Source organism: Neovison vison, chromosome 11, assembly GCF_020171115.1.
Source record: "Neovison vison isolate M4711 chromosome 11, ASM_NN_V1, whole genome shotgun sequence".
Taxonomy (NCBI): Eukaryota; Metazoa; Chordata; class Mammalia; order Carnivora; family Mustelidae; genus Neogale; species Neogale vison.
In genome coordinates this window covers 102,691,954-102,717,721 of record NC_058101.1, presented here as the reverse complement: position 1 = coordinate 102,717,721, position 25,768 = coordinate 102,691,954, and the positions used below count along the sequence as shown (strand labels likewise).

At 34.1% G+C, this 25,768-nt stretch overlaps 1 protein-coding gene across 3 annotated transcripts in view; it reads right to left on the bottom strand.

Annotated features, from left to right (window-relative positions):
* Nucleotides 1-25,768, bottom strand: part of TBCK (TBC1 domain containing kinase) — a 234,693-nt gene that overhangs the window by 153,146 nt on the left and 55,779 nt on the right. For all 3 annotated transcript variants that reach the window (XM_044224345.1, XM_044224343.1, XM_044224344.1), the window contains exons 6-9: nt 17,310-17,451; nt 12,093-12,153; nt 2,548-2,609; nt 1,418-1,479 (exon numbers count right to left, since the gene is read on the bottom strand). In XM_044224345.1, coding sequence (XP_044080280.1) covers nt 1,418-1,479; nt 2,548-2,609; nt 12,093-12,153; nt 17,310-17,451 — 327 coding nt within the window. The remainder of the gene's footprint in view (nt 1-1,417; nt 1,480-2,547; nt 2,610-12,092; nt 12,154-17,309; nt 17,452-25,768) is intronic.

Genomic DNA, 25,768 nt, shown 5'->3' with positions numbered 1-25,768 from the left:
TCAGGCTTTTTTTTTTTTTTTGTAAAAATATGATTCGAGAATATATTTTATGATGTGGAGTTTAATATATCTACATTTAGAAATATCTGCACCTACATTTAGAAGAATATGCTTGCTTCAATATGAAAAGAAGACTCATACTTTGCAACATTTCATGTGCATTTTTCTTTTTAGTTTAGCTAACCATGATTATTTCCCTGGTTATCTGCCAAATTTTCAATTAACATTATTGTCAGTCGGTCCAACCAAATTAACTATGGCAAAATGTACTTAGAAACTTGTGTCATGGATGATATTACAGCATACTGAAGAACTATCACTAACTCAAATTGCCCATTAAATAACCAGCAATCAACCATAAAAAACCAATGTTTCTTTAAGTTACTTACACATGGATCTGTGGTTGACAAATGTGAAGTAAATAAAATCTTAAATATCGACTGACAATGTGTTTGATTTTTCTAAAGCACAAAAATAAACACTGGAAAATGCTCCTTAAAAAATTTGCTAGAATAATGGCACACATTCAAGGGGACAGTTAAAAGTCTTAAATACACCACCAGTACAGAAAATAATAATAATCTATCCTTAGCAGAGTCTAGATGAATACTTGTATATAAAAATGAAGTAACTGTACGCAAATGTTGAATTTTTTCCCTTTTGTGCTTTTTGCTTCTTATAATCTATCAAAGATTATTACATATGAGCATCTTCATTTTTTACTTTTACCTTGACTATGATTTACCTGTGTTACTGAATATCTTAATTAAAATTCTAAACTAATGCCTTTTGGTTTTCTTCCTCCTCTCTTAATGTGGCATTAAACATAAAAACATAAAAATTGTGTTTTTAATACCATTCCACTCTTCCTAACATGTATTGATAAAGATGTTTTTCTAAAGACTAATTAGAATATATTATTTTCAAATATCATATACTTAAGGAGTTTAGGAAAGACAACTGTAAGGCTAACAGTGATATCACCAAATGAAAACAAATAATAATACTTACAAGAAATCCTTTTATATTACCAATAATTATTAGTTGACCTCACCATTTATTGAAGTTTTAGGTTAAATAAAATTGCCAATAAGCTTTTGTTGTAATTTCTCTTATGTCATTCATGTTTGGGAATATCTACAATTTAGCCGATTTTCTAATTGGAGACTAGGAAATGAACCAGTAACTTCTTTGGGAATGTGCCAGTTTTCTGACAGTGGTTTAATTACTGTTTTCTTCTTTTATTAATACATATTAGTACCATAACTAACAGTTATGATACTAGTGTCAATTATGTATTCTTATATATATGTAAATATTCTTATTTAATCCATTACTATTATAGGTAATAAGAAAAACCACAAATACTTTTATACTAAAGATATCAGCATAATCTCTAAGTCTTAATAATATAAACCTCTTGGAAGGGTGGAAGGTGAGACACTTCTTCAAAAGATTTATCACATTTTCGGGAAGGTCCTGGTAAATAAAAAAAAAAAGAATTTTTTAAAAGATCCATTTAAAAAAACATATTTTACTCACATTAGTCAGAAAGGCTAAAATTAACAAGTCAGGAAACAACAGATGTTGGCAAGGATGCAGAGAAAGGGGAACCTTTTTACACTGTTGGTGGGAATGCCAACTGGTGCAGCCACTCTGGAAAACAGCATGAAGGTTCCCCAAAAAGTTGAAATCAGAGCTAACCTAAAACCCAGCAACTGCACTACTAGAAGTTTATTGAAAGGACACAAACATAGTGATTTGAAGGGGAACATGGACCCCAATGTTTATAGGATCAGTGTCCATAATAGCCAAACTATGGAAAGAACCCAGATGTCCACCAACAGATGAATGCATAAAAAAGATGGGGTATGTATACATAATAGAATATTATTCAGCTATCAAAAAGTGAAATCTTGTCATTTGCAAACAACGTGGATGGAACTAGAGGGTATTATGCTAAGTGAAATAACAAGTCAATCAGAGAAAGGCAATTGTTATATAATTTCACTCATGTGGAATTTAAGAAACAAAACAGAAAAGCAAAGGGGAAGGGAAAAATAAAATGAGACACAATCAGAGACGGGGACAAACCATGAGACTCTTAACCATAGGAAATAAACTAAGGATTGCTGGAGGGGAGGGGAGAGGAGAAGGGGAAACTGGTTGATGGGCATTAAGGAGGGGGTGTGATATAATGAGCACTTGGTGTCATATGCAACTGACAAATCACTAGATTCTACCTCTGAAACTAATAACATCTATATGCTAATTAAATTGAATTTAAATAAAACATTTTTTTTAAAAGAAAAGAGTTATTTAAAATGATCCATTTAAAAATATATTTTACTCAAATGTTTGCTATTCTAGGACATTTTGATTTTTCTAAAAAGTCTTTTTATTTGGACTTTATACTAATTTATATTAGCTTATCACTCTATGAAAAAACAAAAATCTGAACAGAAATAAACATAGCTTTAAAATAGCTTGCTGTTAGATCTCAAGTATACAAAATACATACATTTCAATAACAGATTAATAACAAACCTTTATGATGTCCAGACAACCATGCTCTTCAGCCAGAACTATTATAGTGTCATCTACGCAATCTATAAAACAGAAAAATTGTATGAAGTAATGCTACTTTTCTTATCTGTCAGAACTGAACTCAGATAATTTTTTTAAAAATTGTGTTATGCAGTTTTGGAACCTGGAATATTAAAAGGCTTGTGACTTTGTTAAGTTTTGTTACATGTTTTGATAAAAATAAAGACTTTAAATATTAAATATTAATTGAATTATAGATACTAGAAGATAGCCACTTAAATAATGACAAAAAGCAGTGGTTCAAGATAAAGATTCTCTTGCTCTCCCTCCCTATATATGTAATGCACATATACATATTACTCTTTTGCATTTACATAGTTTGGGGAATGTATACATATCTCTGGAGATTTAAAGTTTTACAATTCATATCAAAATATTAATACCAAACTTCAATGAACTAGAACAAACAATCCTAAAATCTATATTGAGCCACAAAAGACCTTGAATAGCCAAAACAATCTTGAAAAAGAACAAAACTGAAGATATCATGATCCCAGATTTCAAGAAATATTACAAAGCTGTAGTAATCAAAACAACAAAAAAACCCAACAAAAAACCCCAAAATCTTGCCATTTGCAATGACATGGATGGAACTAGAGGGTATTATGCTAAGTGAAATAAGTCAGTCAGAGAAAGACAAATATCATATGACTCTCAGATATGAGGAATTTGAGAGGAAGGGTGGGGCGTCGGGGGAAGGGAGGGGAAAAAAAGAAACAGAATGGGACTGCAGAGGGAGACAAACCATAAGAGACTCTTAATCTCAGGAAACAAACTAAGGATTGCTGGGGGTGGTTGGGTTGGGATAGGGTGGCTGGGGTATGGACATTGGGGAGGGTATGTGCTATGGTGGGTACTGTGAACTGTGTAAGACTGATGATTCACAGACTTGTACCCCTGAAACCAATAATACATTATATGTTAATAAAAACAAACAAACAAACAAAAACCAGTATGGTACTGACACAAAAACAGACACACAGATCAACGGAACAGAACACTAGCCCAGAAATAAATTCATGCTTACAGGGCCAAGTTTATCTTCCACCCAAGAGGCAAGAATATGCAATGGGAAAAAAGACAGTCTCTTCAACAAATTGTCTTAGGAAAACTGGACAGCCACATGCAAAAGATGAAACTGGACCACTTTCTTACACCATACACAAAAATAAACTAAAAATGGGTTAAGGACCTAATTGTAGGGGTGCCTGGGTGGTTCAGTCAGTTAAGCAACTGCCTTTGGCTCAGGTCATGATCTCAGCATCCGGGGATTGAGCCCCTCAGTAGGCTCCCTGCTCAGAGGGAGTTTGCTTCTCCCTTTTCCTCTGCTCCTCCTCCCCATTTGTGCTCTCTCTGTGTCTCAAATAAATAAATACAATCTTAAAAAAAAAAAAAAAGGACCTGTGAGACCTGAAACCATAAAAATCCTAATAGAGATAACAGGCAGGAATTTCTCTGACATTGGCTGTAGCAGCATCTTTCTAGATATGTCCCCTGAGGCAAGGGAAACAAATGCAAAGATAAATTGCTGGGACTACATCAAAATAAAAAGTTTGTACAGTGATGGAAAAAACCAACAAAAATAAAAGACAACTATTGAAAGGGTAAAGATATTTGTAAATGACATATCTGATAAAGGGTTAGTCTCCAAAATATATGAAGAATTTAAACAACTCTTTAATCACTATATTGTAAACCTGAAACTAATATAACACTGTATGCTAACTATACTGTAATTTAAAATAAAATAAAAAAGAATTTATATAATTCAACATCTAAAAAAAAAAAATCCAATTAAAAATGGGCTGAAGATGTGAACAGACATTTCTCCAAAGACATACAGATGGTTAACAGACACATGAAAAAGGTGTTCAATATTACTCATAATCAGGGAAATGCAAAGTAAAATCTCAATGAGATACCACCTCATACCTGTCAGGCTAAAATAAAAAAGTACAAGAATCAATAAATGTTGGCAAGGATGTGGAGAAAAAGGAACCCTTGTGTGCTACTGGTAGGAAAGCACACTGGTACAGTCTCTGTGAAAAACAGCATGGAGGCTCCTCAAAATATTAAAGATAGAAATAACATGATCCAGTAATCCCAGTACTGGGTGTTTACCCAAAGAATAAAATACACTAATTCAGAAAGATATATGCACCCCTATGTTTATTGCAGCACTATTTATAACTGTCAAATTATGGAAGCAGCCCAAATGTCCACTGATATATGAATGGATAACAAAGATGTGGTGTGTATATACACAATGGAATATTACTTAGCTACAAAAAAAAGCAGATTCTTGCCATTTACAGCAACATGTATGGGTCTAGAGAGTATAACGCCAAGTGAAATAAGTTAGAGAAAGACAAATACCATATGATCTCACTCATTTGTGGAATTTAAGAATCAAAACAAATGAAGAAAAAGAAATTTAAAAAAACAGAGAGAAAAACCTACTATAGAGAAAAAACTGATGGTTACCAGAGAGGAGATGAGTTGGGGGGACAGGTGAAACAGGTGAGGGAACTAAAAGTATTTAGTTTATCATGATGAGGACTGAGTAATGTTTATACATTGTTGAATCACTACATTGTACACCTGAAATTAATATAACACTGTATGTTAACTACACTGAAATTAAAATTATAAAAATAATAAAGTCTAAGTTTAGTCTGTAGACCATATTAAGAAATCTCTAAGACTCCTTAAAAGCCTTATTATCAATATTTGAAACTAAACATTGTAAATTTGGTAACATTTTGTGCAATTATATTTATAATTCATTATTATTTGATATTTATTGATACTTTTCAGTACATATTCTTTTTTTGTAAATTTTTTAATTTTTTATAAACATATAATATATTTTTATCCCCAGGGGTACAGGTCTGTGAATCGCCAGGTTTACACACTTCACAGCACTCACCAAAGCACATACCCTCCCCAAATTCCATAACCTCACCCCCTTCTCCCAACCCCCCTCCCCCCAGCAACCCTCAGTTTGTTTTGTGAGATTAAGAGTCACTTATGGTTTGTCTCCCTCCCAATCCCATCTTGTTTCATTTACTCTTCTCCTGCCCCCTTAACCCCCCAGGTTGCATCACCACTTCCTCATATCAGGGAGATCATATGATAGTTGTCTTTCTCCGCTTGACTTATTTCGCTAAGCATGATACACTCTAGTTCCATCCACCTTGTCGCAAATGGCAAGATTTCATTTCTTTTAATGGCTGCATAGTATTCCATTGTGTATATATACCACATCTTCTTGATCCATTCATCTGTTGATGGGCGTCTAGGTTCTTTCCATAGTTAGGATATTGTGGACATTGCTGCTATAAACATTCGGGTGCACGTGCCCCTTCGGATCACTACGTTTGTATCTTTAGGGTAAATACCCAGTAGTGCAATTGCTGGGTCATAGGGCAGTTCTATTTTCAACATTTTGAGGAACCTCCATGCTGATTTCCAGAGTGGTTGCACCAGCTTGCATTCCCACCAACAGTGTAGGAGGGTTCCCCTTTCTCTGCATCCTCGCCAGCATCTGTCATTTCCTGACTTGTTAATTTTAGCCATTCTGACTGGTGTGAGGTGATATCTCATTGTGGTTTTGATTTATATTTCCCTGATGCCGAGTGACATGCAGCACTTTTTCATGTGTCTGTCATGTGCCATCTGGATGTCTTCTTTGCAGAAATGTCTGTTCATGTCCTCTGCCCATTTCTTTTTTTTTTTTTTTTAAAGATTTTATTTATTTATTTGAGAGAGAGAGACAGTGAGAGAGAGCATGAGCGAGGAGAAGGTCAGAGAGCGAAGCAGACTCCCCATGGAGCTGGGAGCCCGATGTGGGACTCGATCCTGGGACTCCAGGATCACGCCCTGAGCCGAAAGCAGTCGTCCAACCAACTGAGCCACCCAGGCGTCCCTCCTCTGCCCATTTCTTGATTGGATTATTTGTTCTTTGGGTGTTGAGTTTGCCAAGTTCTTTATAGATTTTGGACACTAGTCCTTTATCTGAAATGTCATTGGCAAATATCTTCTCCCATTCTGTCAGTTGTCTTTTGGTTTTGTTAATTGTTTCCCTTGCTGTGCAAAAGCTTTTGATATTGATGAAATCCCAATAGTTCATTTTTGCCCTTGCTTCCCTTGCCTTTGGCGATGTTCCTAGGAAGATGTTGCTGTGGCTGAGGTCGAAGAGGTTGCTGCCTGTGTTCTCTTCAAGGATTTTGATGGATTCCTTTCTCAGATTGAGGTCCTTCATCCATTTTGAGGCTATTTTCGTGTGTGGTGTAAGGAAATGGTCCAATTTCATTTTTCTGCATGTGGCTGTCCAATTTTCCCAACATCATTTATTGAAGAGGCTTTTTTCCATTGGATATTCTTTCCTGCTTTGTCGAAGATTAGTTGACCATAGAGTTGAGGGTCTATTTTCTGGGCTCTGTATTCTGTTCCATTGATCTATGTGTCTGTTTTTGTGCCAGTACCATGCTGTCTTGATGATGACAGCTTTGTAATAGAGCTTGAAGTCCGGAATTGTGATGCCACCAACTTTGGCTTTCTTTTTCAATATTCCTTTGGCTATTCGAGGTCTTTTCTGGTTCCATATAAATTTTAGGATTATTTGTTCCATTTCTTTGAAAAAGATGGATGGTACTTTGATAGGAATTGCATTAAAGGTGTGGATTGCTTTAGGTAGCATAGACATTTTCACAATATTTATTCTTCCAATCCAGGAGCATGGAACATTTTTCCATTTCTTTGTGTCTTCCTCAATTTCTTTCATGAGTACTTTATAGTTATCTGAGTATAGATTCTGTGCCTCTTTGGTTAGGTTTATTCCTAGGTATCTTATGGTTTTGGGTGCAATTGTAAATGGGATTGACTTCTTAATTTCTCTTTCTTCTGTCTTGTTGTTGGTGTAGAGAAATGCAACTGATTTCTGTGCATTGATTTTATATCCTGACACTTTACTGAATTCCTGTACAAGTTCTAGTAGTTTTGGAATGGCGTCTTGGGTTTTCCACATATAGAATCATATCATCTGCGAAGAGTGATAGTTTGACTTCTTCTTTGCTGATTTGGATGCCTTTGATTTCCTTTTGTTGTCTGATTGCTGAGGCTAGGACTTCTAGTACTATGTTGAATAGCAGTGGTGATAATGGACATCCCTACCGTGTTCCTGACCTTAGCAGAAAAGCTTTCAGTTTTTCTCCATTGAGAATATTTGCGGTGGGTTTTTCATAAATGGCTTTGATGATATTGAGGTATGTGCCCTCTATCCCTACACTTTGAAGAATTTTGATCAGGAAGAGATGCTGTACTTTGTCAAATGCTTTTTCAGCATCTATTGAGAGTATCATATGGTTCTTGTTCTTTCTTTTATTGATGTGTTGTATCACATTGATTGATTTGTGGATGTTGAACCAACCTTGCAGCCCTGGAATAAATCCCACTTGGTCGTGGTGAATAATCCTTTTAATGTACTGTTGAATCCTATTGGCTAGTATTTTGGTGAGAATTTTCGCATCTGTGCTCATCAAGGATATTGGTCTATAGCTCTATTTTTTTGCTGGGATCCTTGTCTGGTTTTGGGATCAAGGTGACGCTGGCCTCATAAAATGAGTTTGGAATTTTTCCTTCCATTTCTATTTTTTGGAACAGTTTCAGGAGAAGAGGAATTAGTTCTTCTTTCAATGTTTGGTAGAACTCCCCTGGGAAGCTGTCTGGCCCTGGGCTTTTGTTTGTTTGGAGATTTTTAATGACTGTTTCAATCTCCTTACTGGTTCAGGCTTTCTATTTCTTCCTGGTTCAGTTGTGGTAGTTTATATGTTTCTAGGAATGCATCCATTTCTTCCAGATTGTCAAATTTGTTGGCGTAGAGTTGCTCATAGCATGTTCTTATAATAGTTTGTATTTCTTTGGTGTTAGTTGTGATCTCTCCTCTTTCATTCATGATTTTATTTATTTGGGTCCTTTCTCTTTTCTTTTTGATAAGTCTGGCCAGGGGTTTATCAATCTTATTAATTCTTTCAAAGAACCAGCTCCTAATTTCATTGATTTGTTCTATTGTTTTTTTGGTTTCTATTTCATTGATTTCTGCTCTGATCTTTATGATTTCTCTTCTCCTGCTCGGTTTAGAGTTTCGTTCTTGTTCTTTCTCTAGCTCCTTTAGGTGTAGGGTTAGGTTGTGTACCTGAGACCTTTCTTGTTTCTTGAGAAAGGCTTGTACCGCTATATATTTTCCTCTCAGGACTGCCTTTGTTGTGTCCCACAGATTTTGAACCATTGTGTTTTCATTATCATTTGTTTCCATGATTTTTTTTTCAATTCTTCTTTAATTTCCTGGTTGACCCATTCATTCTTTAGAAGGATGCTGTTTAGTCTCCATGTATTTGGGTTCTTTCCAAACTTCCTCTTGTGGTTGAGTTCTAGCTTCAGAGCATTGTGGTCTGAAAATATGCAGGGAATGATCCCAATGTTTTGATACCGGTTGAGACCTGATTTAGGACCAAGGGTGTGATCTATTCTGGAGAATGTTCCACGTGCAGAGGAGAAGAATGTGTATTCTGTTGCTTTGGGATGAAATGTTCTGAATATGTCTGTGTTGTCCATCTGGTCCAGTGTGTCATTTAAGGCCTTTATTTCCTTGTTTATCTTTTGCTTGGATGATCTGTCCATTTCAGTGAGGGGAGTGTTAAAGTCCCCTACTATTATTGTATTATTGTTGATGTGTTTCTTTGATTTTGTTATTAATTGGTTTATATAGTTAGCTGCTCCCACGTTGGGGGCACAGATATTTAAAATTGTTAGATCTTCTTGTTGGACAGACCCTTTGAGTATGATATAGTGTCCTTCCTCATCTCTTATTATAGTCTTTGGCTTAAAATCTAATTGATCTGATACAAGGATTGCCACTCCTGCTTTCTTCTGATGTCCATTAGCATGGTAAATTTTTTTCCACCCCCTCACTTTAAATCTGGGTGTCTTCGGGCTTAAAATGAGTTTCTTGTAGGCAACATATAGATGGGTTTTGTTTTTTTATCCATTCTGATATCCTGTGTCTTTTGATTGGGGCATTTAGCCCATTAACGTTCAGGGTAACTATTGAGAGATATGAATTTCATGCCATTGTATTGCCTGTAAGGTGACTGTTACTGTATATTGTCTCTGTTCCTTTCTGATCTACCACTTGTAGGCTCTCTCTTTGCTTAGAGGACCCCTTTCAATATTTCCTGTAGAGCTGGTTTGGTGTTTGCAAATTCTTTAGTTTTTGTTTGTTCTGGAAGCTTTTAATCTCTCCTTCTATTTTCAATGATCGCCTAGCTGGATATAGTATTCTTGGCTGCATGTTTTTCTTGTTTAGTGCTCTGAATATATCATGTCAGCTCTTTCTGGCCTGCCAGGTCTCTGTGGATAAGTCTGCTGCCAATCTAATATTTTTACCATTGTATGTTACAGACTTCTTTTCCCGGGCTGCTTTCAGGATTTTCTCTTTGTCACTAAGACTTGTAAATTTTACTATTAGGTGATGGGGTGTGGACCTATTCTTATTGATTTTGAGGGGCATTCTCTGCACCTCCTGAATTTTGAAGCTTGTTCCCTTTGCCACATTGGGGAAATTCTCTCCAATAATTCTCTCCAGTATACCTTCTGCTCCCCTCTCTCTTTCTTCTTTTTCTGGAATCCCTATTATTCTAATGTTGTTTCGTCTTATGGTGTCACTTATCTCTCGAATTCTCCCCTCGTGTTGAAGTAGCTGTTTGTCCCTCTTTTGCTCAGCTTCTTTATTCTCTGTCATTTGGTCTTCTATATCACTAATTCTTTCTTCGGCCTCATTTATCCTAGCAGTGAGAGCCTCCATTTTTGATTGCACCTCATTAATAGCTTTTTTTATTTCAACTTGGTTAGATTTTAGTTCTTTTATTTCTCCAGAAAGGGCTTTTATATCTCCCGAGAGAGTTTCTCTAATATCTTCCATGCCTTTTTCGAGTCCGGCTAGAACTTTGAGAATCGTCATTCTGAACTCTAGATCTGTAATATTACCAATGTCTGTATTGATTAGGTCCCTAGTCTTTGGTACTGCCTCTTGTTCTTTTTTTTGTGGTGAATTTTTCTGCCTTGTCATTTTGTCCAGATAAGAGTATATGAAGGTGCAATTAAAATACTAAGAGGGTGGCAACAAGTCCAGGAAAATATGCTTTAACCAAATCAGAAGAGATCCCAAATCACGAGGGGGGTGAAAGGGGATACAGAGAGGTTCAGAAAGAAAAAAAAAATAAATAAAGATAAGAAACAAAAAAAGAAAACGAATAAAGAAAAAGTATAAAAAAATATATATATATTAGATAAACTAGTTAAAAAATGTTAAAAAAGAAAAGGGTAAAAGGTAAAAAAATTTTAGCAAAAGAAGAGAAAAAAAATTGAAAAAGAAAAAAAAATTAACTGCAAGACTAAAGAATCATGGGGAGAAAGCCACGAGTTCCGTGCTTTGCTTTCTCCTCCTCTGGAATTCTGCTGCTCTCCTTGGTATTGAAACTGCACTCCTTGGTAGCTGAACTTGGTCTTGGCTGGATATCTTGTTGATCTTCTGAGGGAGGGGCCTGTTGTAGTGATTCTCAAGTGTTTTTGCCCCAGGCGGAATTGTACTGCCCTTACCAGGGACTGGGCTGAGTAATCCGCTGGGGTTTGCTTTCAGGAGCTTTTGTTCCCTGAGTGCTTTCCGTAGAGTTCCAGAGGACGGGAATAAAAATGGCGGCCTCCTGGTCTCCGGCCTGGAGGAGCTGAGAGCCCAGGGCCCCACTCCTCAGTGCGCCCTTAGAGAACAGTGCCCAGTAACTCCCGTCTGCCTGACCTCCGGCCACGCTCTGAGCTCACGGAGCCTCAGTACATATTCTTATTTGTAAACCCTATTAACATGGACATCAATTTGTCACTCTTTTACATAAAGTGCTCTATCAATTTTTCTCTCCTTTATTACCGCATGTGCTTAATTTATTCTACTCTGAAGTATATTACATACATTTATGTAAACTTGAATTAAGTATTAAGATCTAATATACATATAAACTAAATGAGCTTGTTATAAGGAAAAATATTCTTCTCAGTCATTATTCACACATGATTCATCAAATAGAAACTCAAAACTTAAGCTATGTTGTCTGAAGGTAAACTACTACAGAGAAGTTTATTTATTCTCATATTTTGATTTCAGAACTTAGTTTAATTGGCTAGATCATGAAGCTAAGAAAATACTTATCTACATTATAATTTCTTAATGAGTAAGGAAAGCACTACAATAACACTTCAGAAGGCACTCTTAAGTTGTCCTATTAATGCTTACCACTGATCATTAGAACATTAAAGAAATTCAGGATATTTCAGTGTATTCACTTTTTTAGAACACATTCTTAATGTGTATGATTACTAACAGTCACTAAAGATTATATTTGTAGTTGAAACACAATCATTTGTGAGACACTTACCCAATGTAAGCAAAAATTTTAGTCTTTCAGAAATATCCAAGCTCTGAAATAATTTTCTTCCCTGAATAAAACAGGAAAACAAATTCATGTTAACATTTACATCTTTTTTCAGGGAGGCATTTTTTCCCCTCAGAGATGAAAATGATTTTATCAGGTATCTCTTTTTTTCTTCAGAGGTTTTATTTGACTTTTAAAGTAGTGTCACTAAGGAAAATTATCAGTTTGACATTCAAACATTTCATATATTTAAGGATCATTATATTCTAGTTTAGAATCAAACATTCTTCACTTTTGAGAGCTATATATATCTGGTTGTCTAGAGAGATTCCAGGCCACCAGGAGCCTTATGTAAGGGACTGAGATGACCCTGGGAAAGATTCATATTATCCTTATATTTACCCAACTAATTCTTACTTATATATCATTATCCAGCTAATCTGCTGTCTCCATTAAGAAACATTCAATGACATCCTTCCTCCTCCCACAATGAATTAGACAATCATCCTTTGTGCTCCCATAGAACCTGCTATATTTATTTTAAGATACATATATTGTATTTTAATTGTTTCCTTTATTCAGCTTCAGGGTGCTTCTTGAAATAGAATCTGGAATCAGTCATAATTTCAACAATTAATGTGTCAAGCAACAATTGTGTGCCAAATTGAACTTCTGGACACAAGCTATATAACCTGGGCAAATACTTAACCTCCTTAGGTTACACTTTTCTCATTTAACTCAATGTTAACTATACATGCCATAGAGGTTGCAGTGAAGATTACAGAATGTATAAAAAAGTGCCTCACATTTTTTGCACATAGAAAATCATTCATAAATGTTGGCTATTATTAATATTATTATTATTATTATTACAAACAAATTAAATGTATAGGATCCTTTAAGTATTCTTAGAAGGAAAGTCTTAAGAATATAGCCTGGTCTTTATGTGGAGAAAAAAAAGACCGTTTTTGTTTTGTTTTGTTTTGTTTTTTAATAAAGAGAGAGCAAAAAGATTCCTTAAAGTGTCACCCCCTGCTCCCATTCTCTTGGAGCTGACTTGTTAGTGCCTCATTCTTCTCCCATGCCCTGTCAGGAGGCGGCATTAAAGACTTATGAAATTAGGGGCACCTGGTTGGCTCAGTAGGCTAAGTCTTTGCCTTAGGCTCGGGTCATGGTCTCAGGATGCTGGGATTGAGCCCCGTATCAGGCTCTCTGCTCAGTGGGGAACTTGCATCCCTCTCTCTCTCTGCCTGCCTATCCACCTACTTGTGATCTCTCTCTGTCAAATACATAAAATCTTAAAAAAAAAAAAGACTTATGAAATTAGGAGAACTACAGATAGATCATTGAAAAAAAGTTGCCATTCCTCTCTCAATTTTTTTACATTATCTTATTAATCTTTAAGAAATACAGGTTTGATTTTATCAATATCTTCTTTAAAAATTTAAATGGTCCCCCAAGCCTTATGTAACTTAAATATAAAGTTCTCAATTTAGCATTCAAAATCTCCTAGATATCTTTTCAATCTAGGTTCTTACTATGTATCTACCTGTGATGAACACACACACACACACACACACACAGAGCAGTTCAATTTGATTACTTGCAATACAGTGCATATACTCTGTATGATGATATGATATGATTGATGATTACATAAGATCATATGATTTTGGCTTATGTTATTTTCCTACAGTAATTTTTCTTCATTGTTATCAAAATTTTATATATATCCTTAATTGCATTGCCACTCTTGAATGTTAATTTTGTGAGTTAAAGATTTCAAAATTCAAATTACTTTCTCTCAGCATTTTGATGACATTGTGCCACTGTTTTCTAACATCCAAATTACTAAGAGGTTTAATGTCAATCTCATTCTTGGTAGGTAGTATGTCTTTTCTGACACATTTTAAGATTTTCTCACTGACACTGATAAAGTCATCATAGCATATTAAAGGCAGGCTGGTGTGTTAAGAGCACAGCTTTGGGTATAGTTGATGGGTACAAATCTGCTCAAGTACTTACTATGATGTAACTAGGACAGGCTGACTAATTTTTCTGTACCTCAATTTCCTGATCTATAAACTAAAGATAACAATTAGATAAATTTTATAAGACTCTTGTGAGTACTGATTGAGATAACAGAGATTAGAAATGTATCTGACTTTTGAAAAGTTCTTAATAAATGTTACCCATTATTTCATTACTGGTTGTCTCATAAAAGTTTAGTATATGATTTCTAGGTATTTGTTGTTGTATGTTGTGCTTTTTAAAAAAATTTTGTTTTACAAGGAAATTAGAGGGTTCTTTCAAACGAAGAAATTATACTCAGCTTCTGATACTACTATATGACAGATATTGGAATATCTGGCTCTATCCTCCTTATTTATTTATTTGTTTAAGATTTTATCTATTTATTTGACAGAGAGAGAGATCACAAGCAGGTAGAGAGGCAGGCAGAGAGAGAGGGGTAAGCAGGCTCCCTGCTAAGCAGGGAGCCCGATGTAGGGCTCAATCCCAGAACCCTGAGATCATGACCTGAGTCAAAGATAGATGCTTACCAACTGAGCCACCCAGATGCCCCTCTCCCTGTCTTTTAAAATTTATATTTTCAATCTCTTTATTTCTTTGTGACATAATCTAGGATAATTACTCAGCTTTACTTTCTACCTTCAATGTGTCTAGTTTCCTCTGATCCATCTAGTTATTTCAATAGTTACATTTTTTTCTCTTAAAATTCTTAACTGGTTCTTCTTTTCAGTAAATATTCTTGATGAATAGTTTCTATAATTGTTTCACAAATGGAATTGTTTCCTTTATCTCCTAAAGAACACATACTTTTATATTAAAGTCCTTTCAATGGTGTAAATTCTTCTATTTGTTCTTTTTTATTGCAGATATATGTATTTATATCATATATCATATTGTAGATGTATTGTTTTAGGTGTTTGGTATTTCCTAGATATGTACTCACCTATATACATCTTCTGGACTATGGAAACTTCTAGGCAGCAGGGTGACTATACAGCCTTCTGGTGACATAGCAAGAATTTCCTAGCAAACCTGTTTTGGTATAGTTTTTCCTCTATTTCCCAGGGCTCCTAGTGTACAAACATTCCCTTTTTAGTTATTAGTGTGCTATTAATGTATATCTTAATATTTTTATCAATTTTAAAGTTTTGATGAGGTATAGGGAGATTTAAGCTTATGTTCAATATGCCATTCTAAAACTAGATGGTCTAAACTTAAGTATCACTTAAAATGTCATGAAATCCCTATTATGAAATTAATATTTCCTTTCTTGGAATTAACATAACTCTTCTGTGTTCATCTTCAACGTTTATGGATTTGAATTAAATTATAAGCTCTTTGACAATGTGTCTTAATCACAGTTTATTGCCTATTGCATCCGTCATGATGTTATACACAGAGTAATTAGTCATCTATATTTGTTGAACTGAATTACTCATACAAGACACACCCCAGGGGCGCCTGGGTGGCTCAGTGTGTTAAAGCCTCTGCCTTCGGCTTGGGTCATGGTCCCAGGGTCCTGAGATCAAGCCCCACATCGGGCTCTCTGCTCAGCAGGGAGCCTGCTTCCCTTCCTCTCTCTCTCTGCCTGCCTCTCTTCCTACTTGTGATCTCTGTCAAATAAATAAATAAAATCTTAAAAAAAAGACACACCCTGATCATTAGTAAGGAGTTTAGATATATGTGATGTAATAAAAAGGAAAAGCTGTATATTTCACATTTACACTTACACTTCACATTCAGCATTCCAGTAAGAGTTTTCATTTAGGCTATGATTTTAAACAAAAGTGAGATTTGCTATCATTTAATATCAATGAAAAGTAAAATGACATTTTCCCTTACAAAAAGCAGTGCCAATACGTAAATTATTTTATGATTAAAAGTATAATCATAAAATATTATAATCACATTTTTCTTAATCATAAAATATTTTAGTACAGTAAAAGATAACAGTGATGGACTATTTGCTATGTAACGCACCATACTTATTTCATTTAGTTTTTCTAACAACTATGTAATATAGACAAAAAATTTCTGTTTGTAAAGACCTCAGTGTCTGAGTAAAGTACACAAATGTGACACATGCTATAATAGAAGAGGACAGCAAGGAAGATAAGGACCTAATGCTGGCAGGTATTTGAAAGTAGGACTGAGAGATTGTTAGTTGTCCCTCCAAATCCATTCTCACTGCTTTCTCAATATTTATGTGTCCCAGCTAAAGACTGTATTTTTAGTGTCCCTTGTACAGATGTGCCATGTGGCCAAATAAGTAAATTGTAACCAATGAAATGTAAAGGGTTGACATTTGCACTTTTAGATCATCTTCTTAAAGAACAATTATCATGAACTCACTTATCTCCTTCCCTTATGCCTAAAAAATGATAAAGAAACAACTTTGGAAACCAGACGTTTGAGATTGGTGGAGCCATAGCCTAGCTTTGTGCAAGATATGGACTGCTGTTAAATCAGGGAAAGAACATCCATGTTCTTTAAGCTACTATATTTTTAATTTCTTTCTTTTCAATAGCAACTTAGTCTTTGCCCTAATAAATATAGAGAGTATCTGAGAAAGATCTCATAAAACACAATTCAACTACTAAGTGATTCTTGTAAGAAAACAACAGGAGAGAAGAAGGTATTTTGGGAAAAAAGAATACCACGGAAAGGGGGACCATGAAGATATCAGAGTATACATAGCTTTAGGGTAACTCTTTCTAGAACTGTTTAATTTTTTATACTTAGTACAGTATAAATTCTTTATATTTAGTAAAGTATAAACACTTTATAAAGATACCAAAATGATAAGCAAATAAATTGTCAAACAGGATTTTTTAATAAGTCATACTGAGATTTAAGCCTTTTTCCCTTTATATCTAGTCAATCCAGAAAGCAAAAACATGTTACTAAATAGCTTTCTTATCAGAAAACCTATTTTAGGGGTTCCTGGGTGGCTCAGTCATTAAGTGTCTGCCTTCGGTTCAGGTCATGATCCTAGGGTCCTGGGACTGAGCCCCACATCAGGCTCCCTGCTCAGCGGCATGCCTGCTTTTCCCACTCCCCCTGCTTGTATTCCCTCTCTCGCTGTGTCTTTCTGTCAAATAAATAAATAAAATCTTAAAAAAAAAAGAAAAACTTATTTTAATAAGCACAAAATTTCTTTTTATCAGTTTAATATTTCTCTATACATACCACACAAAGCTCAAATAAAATGATTCCAAGAGACCACACATCTGATTTGGGGCCAGAAGGCAATGGTTTTTCACTTGACACATGATCAGTGGTTTTGAAAATTCCTTGTGCAATTACCTCAGGTGCCAAGTATGATGGATACCTGCAATGATACATTAAACAAATGAATAGTTACTACAAACTACAAAGGGAGAAAAAGTAGTACTACATGTTTACTATCTGTTTGATAAGATCTATGTAAAAGTCCAGTGCAATTAAATTAAAAATTTTTGCTAGGAAGATTTTAATCTAATCATCATAATACAGGTCTTTCATGTCCAGAAAACAAGAGAAAATATATATGCATCTTAAATAATTTAAAAATTATTGTGTCTCTCTGAAGCATTAATTCCTTTCTTTGCTTTCCTCTCTTTTTAATACATTGCCATCTTGTAGTAGTCTGTTTTCAGGTGTTTTCTTTTCCTCCTTATTGCCTGTCTTCTCCTTACACTTAACTATTAATTAAAGTGCATTTTATCTTGGTAAATAGTACATATTCTTTTAAGTAGTAGAAATGTCAATATCTTTAAAGAAACATAAACTGAAAACTAAAATTCTCTCCCATTTCTGTGCTCTAGGCACCCCTACGTATTTATAGATATAGATAAACTTGACCATCCATCACCACTACCCCACAGGGCAGCATACTATACATTTTACTTTGCACAACTTTTTTTTTTCACTTAAAGTATATTTTAGATATTATTCTATAAAAATAAGTCTAGACTGTCTTACTCTCTTTGAAAACTGCCAATAATTTTATTGTACTAATAATGCACTTAATTAAAAAATGCACTAAATTTATTTGACAAAACACTGAAGAACATTTTGGAAGTTTCATTCCCACATGGATAATCAATTGAGCCCTATTCCATTTATTGAAAATGCTATCTACTCCCAACTAGTCCACAGTATCAGTTTCTACCACAATGAAAATCTCTACATACATGTTGATTTGGATTTTGGCTCCCTATTTTGTTCCACTGGTAAATTTGCTGACACCATACCATTATACTATCTTAAGTCTATAACATTATATAAGTAATTGCCAACAATTGCTAAGACTAGTCCTCTCAAAACACACACATATTTTCCCAAAATCTATAAGGAACTTACCAAACTCAACACCCAAAGTACAAGTAATCCAGTCAAGAAATGGGCAGAAGACACGAACAGACTTTTCTCCAAAGATGTACAAATGGCCAACAGACACATGAAAAAATGCTCAACCCCATCACTTAACATCAAGGAAATACAAATAAAAAACAATGAGATACCACCTCACACCAGTCAGAATGGCTAAAATTAACAAGTCAGGAAACGAGATATTGGTAAGGATGTGAATAAAGGGAAATCCCTTTACACTGTTGGTGTGAATGCAAGCTGGTACAGCCACTCTGAAAAACATTATGGAGGTTCCTCAAAAAGTGAAAACAGAGCTACCCTATGACCCAGCAATTGCCCTACCAAGTATATACCCCAAAGTTACAAATGTAGTGATCTAAAGGGGCATATGCACCCCATTGTTTATAGCAGCAATGTCCACAATAGCCAAACTATGGAAAGGGCCAGATGTCCAACAACAGATGAATGGATAAAGAAGATGTGGTATGTATATATACAATGGAATATTACACAGCCATAAAAATGAAATATTTCCATTTGCAACAACGTGGATGGAAGTAGAGGGTATTATGCTAAGCAAAATAGGTTGGTCAGAGAAAGACAAGTGTCATATGATTTCACTCATATGTGCAATTTAAGAAATGAAACAGAGGAATAAAGGGGAAGGGAGGAAAAGAGAAATGAGATGAGATCAGAGAGAGGGACAAACTGTAAGAGACTCTTAACCATAGGAAATAAACTGAGGGTTGCTGGAGGGAGTGGGGTCGGGAATGGAGAAAATGGGTGATGGGCATGAAAGAGGGCATGTGATGTAATGAGCACTAGGTGTTATATGCAACTGATGAATCAGTGAACTCTATCGCTGAAATTAATAATATATTATATGTTAATTAATTGAATTTAAATTAAAAAATAAAACGTTGACTCTCCCCCACCCCCCCAAAAACCACATACACCTTTTAATTTCTCTGTAGGAGTGTCTAGGTACTTTTCAGATGTTTGTTCTCTCTATATATACATTTAGAACTAGCTTGTCAACTTGTTTCTCCCTCCCTTTCTCTCTCTCTCTTACTCACACACAGAGCTGGAATTTTTATTGAAATTAGATCAAATGTAACACAGGTTGGGGAGAATTGGCATTTTTCTGATACATACCCTAACAATCTATGAGCAAGTATCTATATTTATTTAGGCCTTTTATAATGTTTTTTTTAAAAAAAGATTTATATTTCTTTCACAGAGGTGCTTTCACAGAAGTGAAATATCTGCTTAGATTCTTTTTAGGTATTTCACATTCTTTTGCTGATGTGTAAATAATTTCTTTGTATTAATTTTGTATCTAGCAACATCGCTAAAACCTCAACATTTATGGGAGAATTCTTTTGAGTAGTCTGTAGATAAGCAAATCAGTTATGCTTAACTAATTTGTTTATAGTGACAGTTTTGTTTCCTCCTTTCTATAATTATAACTTTTAGTTTTTTTGCTGCCTTCTGTGGTAAAATTGCTAACATGAAAATAACTGCTGATAGTTGACCTCTTTGTCTTCTTTTTTTTTTAAAGAGTTGTTTATTCATTTAGTTGAAAGACAGAGGTCACAAGTAGGCAGAGAGTCAGGCAGAGAGAGAGGAGGGGAAGCATGCTCCCTCCTGAGCAGAGCCCGATGGGGGGTTCGATCCCAGGACTCTGGGATCATGATCTGAGCTGAAGGCAGAGGCTTTAATCCACTGAGCCACCCAGGTGCCCTGATCCTCATCTTTTAAAAATACTTTTAACCTTTCACCATCATAGTTTCTCTGCAGAAATTTTTGTCAGTGTTAACCATGAAGAAATTTTGAACATTTTGAACACTTCTTTTTATTACAAAAAGAACAAATGATTATTTTCTTTTTATATGTTAATGAGTTTAAATACATTAATTAATTACCTAATGTTTAACCAACCTTGCATTCCTGGACTTTTTGTTTCTAGTAATTTCACTTTGAAAATTGAAAATTTTATTTTCTTTATATATAATTTATAATATTTATAATAAATTATAAATTTTACAAATAAAATTTCATTATATATCTATATATAAATATATCTATATATAGATTTATATAAAATTTCTTTTCCTTGCCCAACTGCATTCATTAGTACCAGGTATACACTGGCAAATGATAGTGGTGTTAGTAAATATTTTGTTTTAAATCTACTAACTTCGGGGTTGAAATCTATCTACTAACAGGGAGATATAAATAGGTGGGTGATTTTCACTATATTAAGGAAATAGTTACATAGTCCCTTTTTATTAGGAATTTAATAAAAAATGTTATGATAAATCTATCAGTTGTTTTTAAGAGACTACGGAAATGATTACTTGATCTTTTTTACTTTTGATATATTGTCCTATTGAATTATGTTTATAGATTGCCTAAACCATCTGTATATTGGTAGAATAAACCACACTTGATAGTTATCTTCTTTTTTTTTTTTTTTTAAGATTTTATTTATTTATTTGTCAGAGAGAGAGGGAGAGAGAGCGAGCACAGGCAGACAGAGAGGCAGGCAGAGGCAGAGGGAGAAGCAGGCTCCCTGCCGAGCAAGGAGCCCGATGTGGGACTCGATCCCAGGATGCTGGGATCATGACCTGAGCCGAAGGCAGCTGCTTAACCAACTGAGCCACCCAGGCGTCCCTGATAGTTATCTTCTATATGCTTCTGGTTCTTGTTGACTTTTCTATTAGAATTTTTTATATTAATATAACATATTTATATTATATAATAATAACAGATAATCAAATATGGGTATGATTTATATTTAAATATTTTATGTGGTACCTAGGGAAGACCAGGATTAATGTTATACTAGCTTATGAAAAAGGATATTGCAAGCTTTTCCTTTAAAAATGACCTTGAGGGCGCCTGAGTGGCTCAGTTGGTGAAGTGACTGCCTCCGGCTCAGGTCATGATCTCGGAGTCCTGGGATTGAGTCCCACATCAGGCTCCCAGCTCCATGGGGAGCCTTCTATCCTCTCATGCTCTCTCTCACTCTCTCTCTCAAATAAATAAATAAATAAGTAAATAAAATAATAAAATAAAAATAAGCTTGAAATGTATAGTATTGTAATTTAAATGGCAACAAACTTAACTACTAGGTACAGGTTTGGTAGAATTTGCCTGTGAGTCAGTCCAGGTATCTCTGTAGGGAGAGGTAATTCCTTCTACATTTCTATAATTGGTATTAGATTTTAAAATTTTCTTTGGGATTAAGTTTTGGTATTTTCATATTGTATTTCCCTTTCTTTTATTCTAGTTTTCAAATTTGCTCAGAGCTAAGCAAAAAAATAATTTATTGAGTCTTCTAATGTTCTCTACCTCTCTAGTTATTTTTCCTTTACTATATCTTATTTTGTGCATTTGAGTAAGCCATCTTTTTGCTGATTAGGCTAACTAATAAATTTTTTTAAAGATTTTATTTATTTATTTGACAGAAATCACAAGTAGGCAGAGAGGCAGGCAGAGAGAGAGGGGGAAGCAGGCTCCTTCCTGAGCAGAGAGCCTGATGTGGGGCTCGATCCCAGAACCCTAGGATCATGACCTGAGCCGAAGGCAGAGGCTTTAACCCACTGAGCCACCCAGGTGCCCCAATACATGTTTTTATTACAGATGCATTTCTTTTTGTCTCTCAGTACTTTACTTTAGTCTGGTGATAGATGTTATAGAAACTTGGTATAGGTTAACTTCAGTATACTTTACTAAAGATAAACATTTATTTTTATAAAGTACAGTAAAATTTTTGGCAGGAAATTCAATGGTAAATATGAAGGAATTGGTAAGAAAATCGTGTTATTGTATAAAATATTTTCCTATCACACTAAAACACTATTAATGTCTTCTGTCTTCTAAACTCATAAATGTAAGCCATTTTATTTAATAAAAAAGACAAAGCCTTTATAAACAGTATATTCTATAAAATGTGTCAAACTGCTAACTTTAATTTTCTAATGAATTCATTTTATGACTAATTTCACAAAACCTTAAGTTGATCTGCTGAGATGGAAATTATTTCTCCTCTCAGTGAATACCCATGATATTTTATCTGTATCTTTCTTATAGTTTTCAAATGATTATAAGATACTTACTTTACTTGTTTTATATATGACATAAAAGTCTATACACAATATGTAATACTATACATTTTTATGTTTTGTTTTTGTTTATGCTTATATTTAGTATACAAAAATTTACCCTCCTTTAATACAAACAAACTTGAGGGCACTGGTGTATCTTATTCATTTTTATAAACCTTCAACAACTACCAATAAAATTTAAATATAAGATATATTCAGTAAATTTTTGTTAAAAAATAATATTTCTGGGTGTCTGGGGGCTCAGTCCCTTAAGCATCTGCCTTTAGCTATAATCATGATCCTGGGGTGCTGGGATTGAGTCCCCTATCAGGCTTCCTGCTCAGTGGGGAGTCTTGCTTCTCCCTCTCCCCCTCCCTCATGCTTATGTACTCTGTCCCTCTCTCAAGTGAATAAATAAAATCCTAAAAAAATAATAACATTTCCTATCAAAAATGCCAATTAAGATGGCCTTACAGATAACTTAAGCAAACAGCATCAGACACATTGACAATTCTTATATTTAAATCCTATAGCCTAGAAATAAAAGAAACAAAAACAGTGTTAGAAGAGAAATGAAAATGAGGGGAATTCTGCCTTACTTATTGCATATGTGCATATCCTTTCTTCATTTATCATCAAATTTAGTCATAAGCATAATTATCTGTATTTTTCAATCCCATGGATATTAGATTACTATGACACCTGGCAATAATGACTATAATCAAAATACATTTAAGTATTTGGTACATCTATGTAATATATGTAACGTAGGCATTCAAATATTACTTTCATTTCTCTTCCTGAATTTTTCTGTAGCCACCTCCTCACACTATGATTGCTAATACTTACATTTAAAATATGTCAATTAAGTCAGAGAATATAGCTTAAATTCAATGGGTAAGTTAGACTTTTACATATCTTTACACTTTAATGCAATGATAATGATGACAGTAATATATACTTTTAATTTGCTCATATATTTCTCTCATATATAAATTAGTATTGAGTCATTTTGCCCAAAGTGATCATATTGCTCTTCTAAATGGCATCTGTGGAGACAACTAAAGCCTAATGGAAAAAGGATGGACTTGATGTTATAGTAATTGTATTCCAGTTTCAATTCTAGCACGTATTCTATATGTGATCAGGGTTTCTTAATCTGAAAACAGGAATAATAATGTTTATCTCACAAAACTGTTATAAATACTAATAAGTACTGTTTTTATAAAAATGGAAAATATGATATAAATGCAATGTTGTATTTTTAATCACCATCACCTTGATATGCTAGAAGGCAAATTGTTTATTTTTAATCCTGATTTCCAGTACATCTTATCCAAAAATAATGGTGTGGATTGTGAAAGGCCAAGTAATACTATAGGTAAATTGTTATATCTAAGATTTCTGACTGTGATCTCTAGAAGCATAGAGGTGAGCTTTGCTCTAAAAATTATTTCCCTTTTAATCAAGAATTAATTAAATAAAAATAACAAACCCTAGGATTGTTTTTAAATGTAGATTATCTCTTTTTAACAAATATCTCTTTAGCGTAGCATTTTAACACTCAAAGAAAATTACCAGAACTTTGCTGTATGACTGGTGAGGCTTTCATCATCTGTTTGATCTTTTAACAAGGTATTAAGCTACTGGCCAACTGAAATGAATGTCCAATTTCTAACTCTACAATATTTTGAAACAGATGTTAACATTTTACTTTGTTGTTCCTTAATATTTGTCTTTTGAATCAACTGCAAGCTTTTTTTGGTGTAAATATTTTCTTTCATGCCTTAGCTGTTTGATCACTTTATTTTTCCTGGCTAATGTTTCACATTTTGCTCTTTGATACTTTCTGGTCAGACCCTTTGGGTCCAAGACTTCAAAGTAACCCAGACCAAATGGCACACAAGACCAATTCTATCCAAGCATTTTAAATTCAAATGTAGTTCTTCAAAATACTTGATGTGCTTTATGAAAAATCACTTCCTTTCTTCCATTCATCACTAGTAAACATAAAGCATCTTTAAGTAAAAGGCAAAAAAATTAAAGCAATTTTTGTTTGCATTATGTTTTTGGAGTTCTTCTTCAGACAGCTTGATTTAGACAACATGAAGAAGCATTAGCAATCACATTTACTTCATGTGAGACCACTGCTCCCCAAAAGTTACTTCAAAAGGCAATTATCATATATGAAAGAAGACACTGGAGCTTTAGAGTGAACTTATTTTATTATACTCAAAAGGGTTTTTTTTAAACAAATAAAATGTAGGCTATTTTTTATAAATTGTTGTTTTCATGCTTGTTAAACAATGGTTTTTTTCCTATGACCAAAGTGTTGGTATATGAAACTGCAAGATTATTAATTTATGTACCTTAATAAATGTGCGATCAAAAGAGAAAATTTTCCATTACACAATGAGCTTCTTGAGGATAGGAATCTATCTTACCCATTTTTGCACATTCAAGCATCCAGAAGAGAAGGTGTTCAGTAAATATTGTCTTAATAATTAAAGGAAGGAGTGATAAGCAATTTATTTCAAGATTATTAGCGATGGCCTAATAAAAATTTTTGGTAAGAAATCTATAATCTAATCATAAAGATAAAAGGGTAATTTATAAATGAGTCCCTTTTTAAAAAACATCTAATTAAGCAATGTTCCTGCAGAAACACATTCCATGACTTCAAAGCACAATTCTTGCTAATGGAGTGACAGAACTAATTTCAGAGAGCCCAAAGAGCAAACACAAATAGGTACTATTAAAAAAATCACAAAGCAATTGAACAATATGAATAAGGTCTCTAGATTAGATAACAGTATTACATTAATTTTAATTTCCTTTTTTGATATTTGTTTTGTGGTTATGTAAGAAAATTTCTTACTTTAGGAAATACAAACTGAAGCATTAAGGGTAAAAGGTCATCAGATGCACTAATTATTCTTAAATGATTCAAAAAATATTAATATACACATATACCTATATGTGTAAGAAAAAATAAATAAAGCAAATGTAATGAAATGTTGACATTTGGGGAATATGAGTTAAGGCTATATAGGGATTCCTGTACTATTTTGAAACTTCTATGTACTGAAAATATTGCCAAAATTAAATATGCAAAAAATAAAAGAATTATATTATTAAAATGTCTAAAAAGAAACCATACAATAAATGTAACACAAAAATCTG